This window comes from Monodelphis domestica, chromosome 4 (genome assembly GCF_027887165.1).
Source record: "Monodelphis domestica isolate mMonDom1 chromosome 4, mMonDom1.pri, whole genome shotgun sequence".
Taxonomy (NCBI): Eukaryota; Metazoa; Chordata; class Mammalia; order Didelphimorphia; family Didelphidae; genus Monodelphis; species Monodelphis domestica.
Window position 1 is genome coordinate 190287134 of NC_077230.1, and position 12934 is coordinate 190300067.

At 38.2% G+C, this 12934-nt stretch overlaps 1 protein-coding gene across 1 annotated transcript in view; it reads right to left on the reverse strand.

Annotated features, from left to right (window-relative positions):
• PDE11A (phosphodiesterase 11A) overlaps window positions 1–12934 on the reverse strand; it is a 523355-nt gene that overhangs the window by 85981 nt on the left and 424440 nt on the right. Inside the window, exons 14-15 of the mRNA XM_001377248.4 lie at window positions 12742–12832; window positions 5006–5106 (exon numbers count right to left, since the gene is read on the reverse strand). Of these exons, the coding sequence (XP_001377285.1) occupies window positions 5006–5106; window positions 12742–12832 (192 nt within the window). The remainder of the gene's footprint in view (window positions 1–5005; window positions 5107–12741; window positions 12833–12934) is intronic.

Consider the following 12934-nt stretch of genomic DNA (forward strand, 5'->3'; position numbering starts at 1 on the left):
GAAGTCCACCAAAGAAGAAGGACAGGAACCCATCTTTGCCAGGATTGCACCCTGAAAGTCAAAGCCACTTAGAAAAATACTTATTCATATAAATCATTTCTGATGATTGTCCAAAAGGGGAGGCACCCAGATATCATTTAGAAAAATTACTTATAATAATTTTTTAGAGTCATAGAATGAAAGACCTGGAAGACCCTTTGAGATCATCTGCTTAAGTCCATTTAGTTGGCAGACTGGGAAATGAAAGTCTTGTAAAGGGACTTGCCCAAGGTCACATAGTGATTTGACAGTGCAATTGTTCATTTCTTTCATCAGGTTTTGTTCATAGTATCACTGGCAGAAGTCAACAAGGAATCCTTCTTGCTTTTGCAGAAGTTTTTATGAGGGGCTGCAAGAACATGCATCAGAAAATCCACAAAATGATACAATATCCCTTGGATCCAGACTACTACATCATGAGGAACGATATCATTAACTTCTCAAACAGAGCACTGAAAACCTTTTACACTGGGTGTCAAGGACAGTGGCAAACATCACCGCTAGTGAAAAGCAACTCACTGGAAAATCTCCTCTCTAATCAGATATGTTTTTATTAGGTTTTAGCATTTTGCTTTCTTGGTAGATGTTCCACTTTTAATAATCAGTGCCCCCCGCCCCCCAAACAAGCAGCTCTTAGAAGAGAGACACTAAAATTACCTACATAAAGGAACTGATGTTAGGTCATCAGCCACATATCACAAAGTTGGATCATTTAAAAATTGTACCTAGAGGCCTTCTGTATTTATAACTTGTAAAAAAGCCTGTTTCACATTGTGATCATGAAAATCTGTTAATTTATATTTATATTTTGTACTTTAAATGTTAGGCAGATTTTGCCTTCATTCCTGTTGGTTATTCCAAGGTATCACCAGTACCAGTATCCTCCTGTTTCAGCTCATGTATACTCTAGAGAGAAAAGAGAAGCACTCAGTCTAAAAAAAAGCCAAAAAACAACAACCCCAAAGCCAGAATCCTTTCCTTTCTGTCTTAGATCAATGCTAAATATTAGTTCTAACACAGAAGAGGGGCAAGGTCTAGGCAATTAGAGTTAAATGACTTGCCCAGGGTCACACAAGTGTCTGAGACCAGATTGGAACCTGGGACCTCCCGTCTCCAAATCTAGCTCTCTACCCACTGAACCACCCAGATGCCTCTGAGCTCTTGATTGTTTCAGGACACTCAATGGGCAGATCTGCAAGAGTTCCTTTTTGTGTATGTGTGTTTCTGAAAGTTTACAGGTTGTTGGTGGTCCAGCTCCTGAGGGTGGAGAAAAATAAGCTGGCTGCTAATAATTCCAGTAAGTATAATGAAGAGGACAGTCAGACTGACAGCACTAATCTGATTTTGGAGGAAATAATTGTGTTCTGGATTTAGCCTTTCACTTCCCATAACAAAAAGCCACATGCTTAAGATAGGACTGTCATCTGATTTCTCAGCTGTTGTTGGTAACAAAGAAGTCAAATGATGAAACAGATGGAGTTAAAACAAAAAGACCTTGTTGTAAGTGCAAGAATGTGGTGGAGTCAGCCCCTTCCTGCCAGCTCCAAGGAGTTGATTGTTAAATTTTCTGTGTAATGTTTACAGCTTGGGAATGGGCAAAAGCTGCAAATCAGCACCTGAGTTATTATTCTGTTGATTGCCTAGTCTTAGGAGATAATTGAGAAAATGTTAATAATGCAGACTAAACTTTGAAGTGTATTGTGTATACATTCCATTCTCCGTGCTCTCATCCCCAAAGATCTGGCTTTTAAACATTTACCAGCCTATCCCTGTGTGGGTGGTACAGTGCCAGACCAATGGAAAAAGTTGTGCCCCAAAGCTTGCACTTGCCCATTTTTTAGGCGGTTGTTTTGTCACACAGGTAGGAATAGTCTTGCACACACTATAAGTAGCTCCCTTTTTCTGGAAGCTAACATGCTTCCCTTGTTGTGACATCGGGGCCTTAGAAACTGCTTGGGTCATAGCATTTGATCATTTATAGTCTTTTCAAAAAATACAAATGTTAATAACTTTGCATATAATCCATGACAAGAGCAAATTTTGAAGGACAGGTGAAAGTTGGATTCACCAAATTTTAGCATAATACAGTTCCAAATTCTAGGCTTCAAAGAGCTATCATCTTTTATGAGGCATTTCTGAATCTGATTTTCCAAGCCATTGACAGTAATGCCTTACATTTAACTAGTACTTTGTATTTTTCCACTCGTTTTCATTTAGATGAGAGGCAGCATAGTACAGGGAGACTTGGGTTCTAGTCCTGCCTGTGACAAATATTAGCTTTGAATAAGGTACTCCTCAGTGTCCCATACTAAGTTATAGAGGAATTTTGTGTGTGTATGTGTGTGTGTGTGTGTGTGTGTGTGTGTGTTTTATTTAATCTTCATGATGTATCTGTGATGATATGGGCAGCAAGGTAGCACACTGGACAAAGCACTGGGCCTAGAAACAGGAAGCCTCATAATCTGGGGTAAGGTATTTAATCACGTCTGCCTCAGGTTCCTCATAAGTAAAATGATCTGGAGAGGGAAATGGCAAACCGCTTCAGTATCTTTGCCAAGAAAGCTCCATATGGGATCATCAAGAGTCAGACATGTCTTAAAAATCACTGAACAATGTGATGTAGATGGGACAGATTTGGTTTTTGTCATCTTACAGATTAGAAAATGGACACGGGGAAATTAAGGGACTGGCCCAAGTCATAGAGCTAGTTGGCATCAGAGTCAGGATTAAATATAGGAAAAGTTTGAACAGAAGGAAAGCAACGGAGCAGTTAAAAGTGGAGGCACTTAAAGAGGAGGTAGAGGATAAATGGGAGAAAGAAGTTCCAGACAAGATGGGAGGTGCCAATAATAGCAAACATTTCTATGGCACTTTAAGGCTTCCAAAGCACCTTATTAATAGTATTTCATTTGATCCTCAGAACAACCTTGGGAGGTAGATGTTATTATTATCTCCATTTTACACATAAGGAAACCAAGGCAAAATTAAGTGACTTGTCCAGGGTCACATAGCTGTCATCAGAGGTGAGATTTGAAACCAGGTTTTTTGTTTTGTTTTGTTTTTAACACCAGGTCCAGCACTTTATTGACTACACCATCAAACTATTTGTAGTAGGGATGGCATCAAAGGCACAGCCCCATTCTTTGGAAAGGAAGTGACACTTTGTGAGATACGCAAAAAGCCAATGGTAAAGAATTCTATTTGGAATTCTATTCTTCATATAATAAATGCTTTTGGAGTTGCTTCATTAATACCTTAGTCAAGCTGAGAAAAATTGATGACTCAAAATAATAAGGAAAAGGTAATCTTTTTTATCAAAATCTCATTAATAAACATAGGATTTAGAACTGGAAGTGGCCTGAGAGATCACCTTCTTCTACTCCCTCGTTTTATAGATGAGAAAATTGAGATTTGAAGAGGACAAATGACTTGATTATAATCAACAAGGTAATAATTAGCAGGGTCAAGATTTTCCAACCATGATCTTCTGACTCTAAACCCAGCACTTTTTTCCACTGTACTCAAGTCACTTAGGTTGCCAGTTTGGGCAGACCATTTGGTGATCTCATCAACTCCCATGGATTTAATTAATATCTTTATGCTGATGATGCTCTAAAGCTACCCATTCAACCCCAAACTCCAGCTACTTTTTAGACAACTCCAATCCAGTAGACAATTGAAATTCGATTTGTCCAAAACCAATCTCATTATCTTTCCCTAAACTCTACCCTCCTATCTTCCCTATGACTGTAGAGGGTAACACCATGCTCCTGGGACTCCAGACACCCAACTTAGGTGGCATCCTGGGCTCCTTACTATTCCCTTCTCTCCCTGCTCAGTATAATCTGTTTCAAAACTTATCCATTTCCCTTTTTAACATCTCTCCAATAAACCCTTTCTCTCTTCTGGCACTGCCACCGCACTGATGCAGACCTTCATCACCACATGCCTGGAAGCTGCCTGCTTCAAGCTTCTCCCTGTTCCAGTCTATCCTCCAACTGCCAAAGTGATTTTCTTAAAGCACAAATCCAACCCAATCACTCCAATGGTTCCTTTTCGCCTACCAAATACAAAATCCCTGTTTGGTGTTCAAAGCCCTTTATAACCTAGTCCCTCCTTCCCCTCCACTTTATAGTCTTTCTCACACCATACACTTCACCACATACCTTTCCATCTAGTGATAGTGACCTCCTTGTTGTTCTCTGAATAAGCCACTCCATCTCTTGGCTCCAGACATTTTCTGGCTACTTCCCATAACCAGAATGCCTTCCCTTCGCATCTCCACCTTCAAGTCCCAGCTAAAATTCTACCTTTTATGGAAAGTCTCTCCCAATCCCTCTTAATTTTTGTGTTTTCCTTCTATTGGTTATTATTTTTTAAAACTCTTACCTTCTGTCTTAGAACCAATACTAAGTTTGGTTCCAAGGCAGAAGAACAGTAAGGGCTAGCTAGGCAGCTGGGGTTAAGTGACTTGTCCAGGGTCACACAGCTAGGGAATGTCTGAGGTTGGATTTGAACCTAGAATCTCTTGCTTCTAGTCCTGGCTCTCTACCCAATGAGCTACCTAACTGCCCCATAATGATTATTTAAAATTTATCCTATATATTGTTCATTTGCATGTTGTCTTTATTAGATTACAAGCTCTTCAAGGGCTGTGACTCTTACCTTTCTTTGGATTTCTCCCCAGAACAGCTAAATAAATTTTAAAATACAAAGCATCCCTCCTCATGGAAGTGAATTAATTCTCTCTCTCTGTCTCTGTCTAATTCTGTCTTTCCCTCCCTCCTTCCCTCCCCCATCTTTGTCTCTCTCTTTATACATATTGTGTTTGTTTATACATTCACACACACGTACACACACTCTCACACACATCCATATACATATTATACATATATATAACATATATATGTATATATATATATACATACACACATGCCAAATGGATCAAATGCCAATCAATACCTACTCAAAATACAGCGTTATGTCTGTTGCCAATATGGACTGCTTCAATAGCTGCATGAGGTCGCTGTATTCCTTGGAAGATAAATTGGCAAAGATGTTATGGCCCTGGAATGAGAAAATGAAAGGTCATACAGAATACTCAACCCACAGTGGTTTCTTCTGTATTTTTCTTCAAACAAAAGTTGGTTTTGAAACTTGGCAAAAGAAACCGAAAAGACAAAGCCAAGTGAAATCTAACTGGTATGACAGCTTGGAGCTTTTGAATGGAGATATTATATAAACAGCTAAATATGCAGACAAATGTAACACTGTAGGAAAGAACAAACATTTTTAACAAGGTTTTATGTAGAATCCTTTTAATTAGGATCCAGGCCCAGAGACAGAAAGTCCTGGGTTCAAATTTGGCCTTAGATAATTCCCAGCCATGGGGCTGTGGGCAAACCACTTAACCCCCTTGCCTAGCCCTTACCACTCTTCTGCCTAAGAGGAAATTCACAGTGTTGATTCTGAGATGGAAGATAAGAGTTATTTAAAAAAAAAAGAAACCATAAAAACAAAACCAAGTGAAATCTAAATTGAATAACAACAATTTAGGACTTTTGAATGGAGATGTTATATAGATAAAATGTGGAGGCAAATATAACATCATACGAAGGATCAAACATCTTTAACAAGGCTTTATGGATAATATTTTTAATTACTTGTTTATTTTTTATGAAGAAAAGAAATATATTGGAAATGTTTGCATTGTTGTGGATGTGTATTCACAAATATAAATTCATTCACACTCACATTTTACCCCTCCAATGGCATTTTCCTATTAGGATTATCATATGTAAAGTTTATAAAATATTTTGGCATCCAATCCAACCTTAATCCCAATATAAATATTTGTTTCTCAGGAAATATTTTAAGCTGTCATTTTGGAAACATTTGCTTTTGAAACAGATGTTTTCAACTGGGAGAAAAATCAGTTAAGTCGTTAATGTGTCTAAGAGAAATGCTTGATAGATTTTACTTATAAAAGATTTCCAGTTCAGTTCTCTCTTGACCACTGCAATAGTGTTGTTACTGAAGAGTTTAATTTTTGTTATAAAAAATATAGTTTAGAGGAAGCTAGGGGGGCTCAGTGGATAGAAAGCCAGGCCTGGAGATGGAAGGTCCTGGGTTCAAATTTGAATGCAGATACTTCCTAGCTGTATGATCCTGGGCAAATCACAATTTCAGTTGCCTACCCCCATGTTGGTGAACCTATAGCAGGTGTGCCAGAGGGTGCTGCTCCCCTCCCCGTCTCTGCCCAGTAGTCCAATGGAAGTGCTTACTCTCTCCCCTGTCTGGGGTAAGGTCAGTGCTCACATGTGGTGTGAAGGCGCAGTTTGGGCACTTGCTCTCTAAAAGGTTCAATATCACTGGCCTAGTCCTTACACTCTTCTGCCTTAGAACCAACATTTAGTGTTAATTCTAAGACAGAATGTAAGAGTTTAATGAATATATATGTACATATAGTTTAAATGAGCTGAGGCTTATTCTTATTGTTCTACTCTATAGTGAATAGTTTTTGTTAAGTGAATACTTTTTCCCGCATTGAATAATTATACCACTATTTTCTGTTTTGTACATCTAGATTTTCATATATTTGCTTCTAGAGAAGCATGCCTGCATAGCTGTAGTTAGCATAATAATAATATTGAGGTTGGTTTGGGGAAGAATTAGGGGGAAAATAAAAATACTGAGTAAACTCCTGTCCCAGTAATTCTTTAATATCAATTAGAAAATTATATCTTTCAAGACTCTAAATGAGAATCTGCTACTCTCAGTTAATTTACCTCCTATGGATGAACACTTTATTCTCAGAGAATAGTTCATTCATATTGGTTCCAACTGGGACCCAGTCCAATATTAATAATAATTTTCAAATGAACTCTTCCAGATCCTTAATTCAGCCAGAAGAATGAAGACAAATAGCTAAATGAATGCTGGTATCACTAAGTCGGTGAGAATCCCTTATGACATAGATCAAATCAAGGGGGCTGAGTCCAAGGGCATAGGGGATCAACTGTCCATCTCTAACTGCAGCACCAAGATCCTCTGCAGTGTCAGGAAAAGAACTCCTGGGGGTGAGATATAATTAAAAATTGACTTATCTTGACTAATAAGGCTGAAAGATCCAGAATATAGTTGTAAAAAGTAGAATTTGATTTTAAAGAAATGCATTTTCACTACTTTTAAGGACAAGACCATAGAATAACGGAATGATTTCAAAATTTGGAGTCATTAGACTTGTGTTCAAATCCAGACTATACAACTTACAATTTGTATGACCTTAGATAAGTCACTTACTTATCTGGTACTTAATCTTATTGTCTATAAAATGAGAGGATTGAACTAAATGACTTCTAAGATTGTGTCCTGTATTGAAACTATCATCCTATGATGACTAATAGTCTATTGTTCAGTAGGGGATTGGCAAGACTGACTTTAATACCTAAAGAAGGATGATTTGAAATAAAAAAATATTTATTTTTAAACCTTTAATTTCTGTCTTAGAATTGATACTAAGCATCAGTTACAAGGCAGAAGAGTGGTGAGAGCTAGGCAATTGGAGTCAAATGACACACAGCTAGGAAGTATCTGAGGTTAGATTTGAACCCAGGAACCAAGTCTGATTTTTCTATCCACTGGACCACCTAGCTGTCTCGTAAATATATATGTATGTGTACATATATATATTAAATTAAACTTATTTATTTACCAATTATATGTAGTAATAATTTTCCACATAAGTTATCTAAAATAACATGATCCAAATGATCTCTCTCTTCCCTCTCCCCTTCCAGACCTGGCAAGCAATTTGATCTGGGTTCTACGTACATTATCATGCAAAATATATTTCCATATTGTTTATTTTTGTAAGTAAAAAGTCAAATAAAACTCCGACTTAAACAAACAGGTGAAAAATAACCATTAGTATATATTTTAAATGAGAGACAGCATATAATACTTGCATTCAGGTCCTGCCTCTGACACATTCTGTCTTTGAGACCCTAGGCAACTCACTCAAGCCCTCAGTGCCCCAGGCAACTTTCTTCCTAAAACTACAGAATAATAGATGATATTCTTTATATACAAACCTAAACATTAAAAAAAAAAACAACTTGTAAACATTTTATTTTATATATATATATATATATATGTTGTGGTTTTCCTTGTTTGGACTATTTGTTAAGCAAATCTTTTCCTCATAAATACTTCAAAGGTTCATTTCAACTAAGATTGTCTTAGAAAGGGCTTTATTGAAGAAAGTTACTTGTCCTCACATGTGATGACTGTCATAGATAATTAATGGAATTTGGTATCAAGGAGCTGGTTGGTGGTTGTCCTTTTTAATCGAAGAGGACCAAAATAACACCACTATGTCAAGGTCAAGGTACAGTGTGTCCAACTGGAACCAGGCATGTTGGAGGGAAAAGGAAAACCTTAAGAGGATGTGATGACTACCTCCAAGGACCCGAAAGGCTGTTGAATGGAAGGTGATTTGACCTATTCTGCTTGTCCTCAGATGGTAGAACAATGGCTAAGGAACAATGGCTAAGAAGTTGCTGGGAAACAGATTTAGATTGGTATAAGGGAAAAATCCTAATGATTAGAGCTATTCCAAAATGGATTGGGCTTAGCCACTTCCTAGCTGTGAACTTTAGGCACGCAACTTAACATCTGTTTGTCTGTTTCCTCATCAGTAAAATGGGGATAATAATAGTATTTACCTCTCTGGGTTGTTGTAAGGATTGAATGAGATAATCATTGTAAAGCACTTAGCACAGTGCTTGGCACATAGTGAATGCTATAGAAATGTTAGTTCTTCTTGTCATGATTATTATCATCTTGTGAAGTATTGTATTCCTCCTCACTTAAGAATTTTAAGCAAAAGCTGGATGACTTTTATTGAGTATATTATAGAGGGGATTCTTATTTGGGCCTCTACATGTATTTTTTTTAAACCTTTATCTTCTGTCTTAGAATCAATACGAAGTCTTGGTTCCAAGGTAGAAAAGGAGTAAGGGCTAGGCAGCCGGGGTTAAGTGACATGCCCAGAGATACACCACTAGGCAGTATCTGAGGCCAGATTTCAACCCAGGATTGCCTATTTCTAAGTAAACAGTTTAAGCCTAATTGTTTTTAATGAAAACAAAACAAAATAAAACCTTGACTACCTTCTGTCTTAAAATTGATACTAAGTGTCTGTTTTAAGGCAGAAGAGGGATAAGGGCTAGGCACTTGGGGTTAAGTTGGGGTTAAATTGGACTTCCCCAGAGTCACCCAGCTAGGAAGTGTCTGGGGTCATATTTGAACTCAGGATCTCCCATCTCTGGGTCTGGCTCTCTATCCACCAACCCCCCAAACTATATTTTTGATTACAAAAATTCAACTCTTCAGTAACAACACTATTGCATAAATCAAGAGATAGCTCTATCCACTGAGCCACCTTAGTGCCCCAATTACATGCTCTCCAAAATTCCTTCCAACTCCAGGATCTGTGATCCCCAAATGTACAGAAGAGCTGACACTCAGTATATTGGTTAGAGCAATGAGCCTGGGAACCAGGAAGATTTGGGTTCAAATCTTACTTCAGATATTTATTGGCTGTGTGAACCTGAGCAAGGTACTTTACCTCCACCTCTAAGATTCATCAACTATAAAATGTAAACAATAAAAGCACCTACAAACTCACAGGGTTGTTGGGAGGATTGAATGAGATAATACTTATAAAGTGCTTTGCCATCCTTAAAGATCTGTAGAAATACTGTTGTTGTTATCTTTGTGCCCTGGAAAGAACTATTTATTTACTTACATTTAATGAATACGATTTTCTGATCAGACCCACTGTTATTACAACTGTTAATTATATTAAGTTGTAAGTTCCTTAGGGTCAAGCACAGTGAATTGTCAATAATGGGCGTTTGTTTGTTGAATGAACACATAAATTTGTGTGGATAGCGCTGGGATTTCTAGCAGAAACATAGTGCATTTGCCAGTACTGAGAAGAAAGTATGTCATAATGGAAAGAGAAGTGGCTTCGAGTCTTAGTTTTACCCACTTACTACGTGTTTGAATTCTTCACTTAAATTCTGAGCTATAATTTCCTCTAAAAGTGGGGATAAAAATCTTTTGTCATCTCTGCTTTAAAAGGTAGTTTTGCAGATTAAAATGAAATGATATATGGTAAGGGTCCTTTATTCACAAAGTGCTCTGTTCTGCTAGGAGAGAGAAAAAGAATTAAAGAACAGTGCAAAGAGTCTCTGTCAGCAGACCCCAGCTCCAGTTCCAGCTTTGCCCCTGATCTGCTGCATGCCACCTGGGGTATGCCACTCTACTCCTTTGGACCTTTTCAGAGTTGTCATTTTTCAGTCACATCTGACTCTTTGTGACTCCACTAGAATTTTTCTTGGCAAAGATACTGGAGTAGCTTCCCATTTCCTTCTCCAGCTCCTTTTACAGGTGAGGAGACTGAGGCAAACAAGGTGAAGTGGTCACCCAGCTAGTAAGAGTCAGAGGTCAGATTTTTTGAACTCAGACAGAGGAGTCTTCCTGACTCCAGGCCTGGTGCTTTATCCCCTGGGCTATCCAGATGCCCTCCTTTGGGCCTTACTTGTTTGTACAACAAAGGGATCAGAAGAGATCATCCCTAAGGATCCTTGTTGTTCTACCACTCTGAATAACCTGTTCTATGAACAAATGAGAGCTAGAATGAGTAGGAAGGTTTTCCTGTGACACAAATAGGTGGTATGGCCATGAGCAATTCCCTTCAATGTGTCAGGCAATAGATCCTAAATGTACAGAATATAAAGGAGCTACAGTTTGCAGGTGGAAAGTTAGCCACTCAAATGAAATCAGAGATTGGACCAAAAGAAGAAAAAAAAAGAAGGAATACACGAATACCTTGACTTGTCCCTTCAGATACTGATTCTGGCTTTCTTCTCCTCTGTGCAGTTCTCTCCTGTACCAACCTATCCCTGTGCCCAGCCCAGTGTATGCTATATAAAAATCCCAAACAAACCTTCTTTAGCAGGAATTCTACAAACAATTAAGTGTCTACTCTATGTTAGACACTGAGCTAGGCACAGAGAACAAAGAAACAAAAATGAATCAGGTCCTGCCCATGGGGAAAACTCTCAAAACAATAGATTCCAGGGCATTTCTGTTTATCTATGCTGGCTCCGATCACTTGGGTCCAAGTGTCAGTATTTCTTTCAGAAGGAAGAATACACAACCACCTATCACTTCTCCCATTCCTATTCTGAATTCAGGGTCTCAGCTACAGATGGGAGTGTCAAATATTCTTCTTGGGGTCAAAGGCTTTCATGAACTTGCAAAAGACTTACTTTTCAAGACAGGCTGGAGGAAAAACACACCATATTTAATGAGAGTATGCCAGCAAAGTAGGGCCTTTAATGATGATAATAATAATAATTAATGGCACAGCTAGAGAACTGACAAATAATGGGGAACAGATGATCCCTTCCTGGTCTCAAAAAGTCTGCATGCTTGCAGAAAATTAAACAGATCCCTTCCTGGCAGTATTAACTCAGCAGCCCCAGTGATGGTCTGACAGTAGTTGGTGACTTTCTTTGTCAGGAGCTGAAAGTGTAGAAAGGGACAGCCCTACTCTAAGCTCCTGCATTGCTATCTGAAGGAAAACAGGGGAAATCATCTTAGTTCCAATTCTTCCTTCAGCTGGGTTTCTTGCTGACAAACCAGTCCTGCTGGCAAGGACAATTTCTTAGTCTATCTCTTAGGACTTCCTCCATTCTACTGAGAAAACAGATCTGTTTCACACTGTTTTCCTCTCTGCGATCTTTTAAAATTGGTTTGCATTTCACAAAATAAGTCCTTCTGAGACCCGCTACAATGGATTAGTTTTTGCTTTGCTACTTCTTTGCCTTATCCATTTACTGGAAGTAATAAATGTACTCAGATCATAATCTGTGGGCAATGACATTCTTTGAGGGCTAACAGAATAACATCAATGAAACATTTTATCTCTGTGATTCTACTAGAACTATTTACACTTGACTATCTTTTTACTTGGTATCAGACTTGGGGGAAGGTGATAGGCAGGCATCTAGCTAGAAACGCATTTATTTTTGTTATTGTTGCAGGCAACTGTTATCAGTGATTTTGAAATCCTCAGGGAGGGCAATGATGGAATTTTACACATCAACACTTACTTTTCAACAGTAGTTTTTAGAGTATTTTGTAAAGACAAAGGAAAAATGCATAGTTCTTTGAGTAAAATACACAACTTAAAGACTTTGATCAAGTTATTGGTACAATCCTTATTCCAAAAAACTATGCAAATATCAGGATGACTTGATCCAGCCATTAATCAAATGACTACAAATTGCTGCAAGTAGACTATCCCTGGATTTTGTCTTTGGATTCTCAGTGTTTAACCGTTTTTGGCACAGCTAAGGCAGTTAATAAATGCGTGTTTATTGATTACTTGATCTTAATAATAAGGCAAAATTCAGGTAGAGAGGATGAGGGAAGAGATTAGCATAACAAGGGGGAGGTGGGGACCCTATGAACAAGGAATAGAAAAGGCCCAACATTTTAGAGAAAAATAGTATCTTCCTCTTCTAACCTGGTTACTTGTGGTACTGAAAAAGAAAATAGAAATGGGGAGTAAAGACTTCTGTGGCTTTCTGGTTTAAAAGGCAGCTGGACAAATTGGTTCAGTACCTCGCTTTGCAGAATCATCACAGCATGGTTAAAGTGATGGTGCTCCAAGGTAGCAGAAGTTCCATAAAGCTGGGCCAAAGCAGAACCACTCCTGAAAGAGGATAATAGGGTAAGACATTGTCCCCCCCCTCACAACAGAATCCCTTTAAATTTCAGGTCTTTATTTTATTATATTTCTTCTTAAACCCTTACC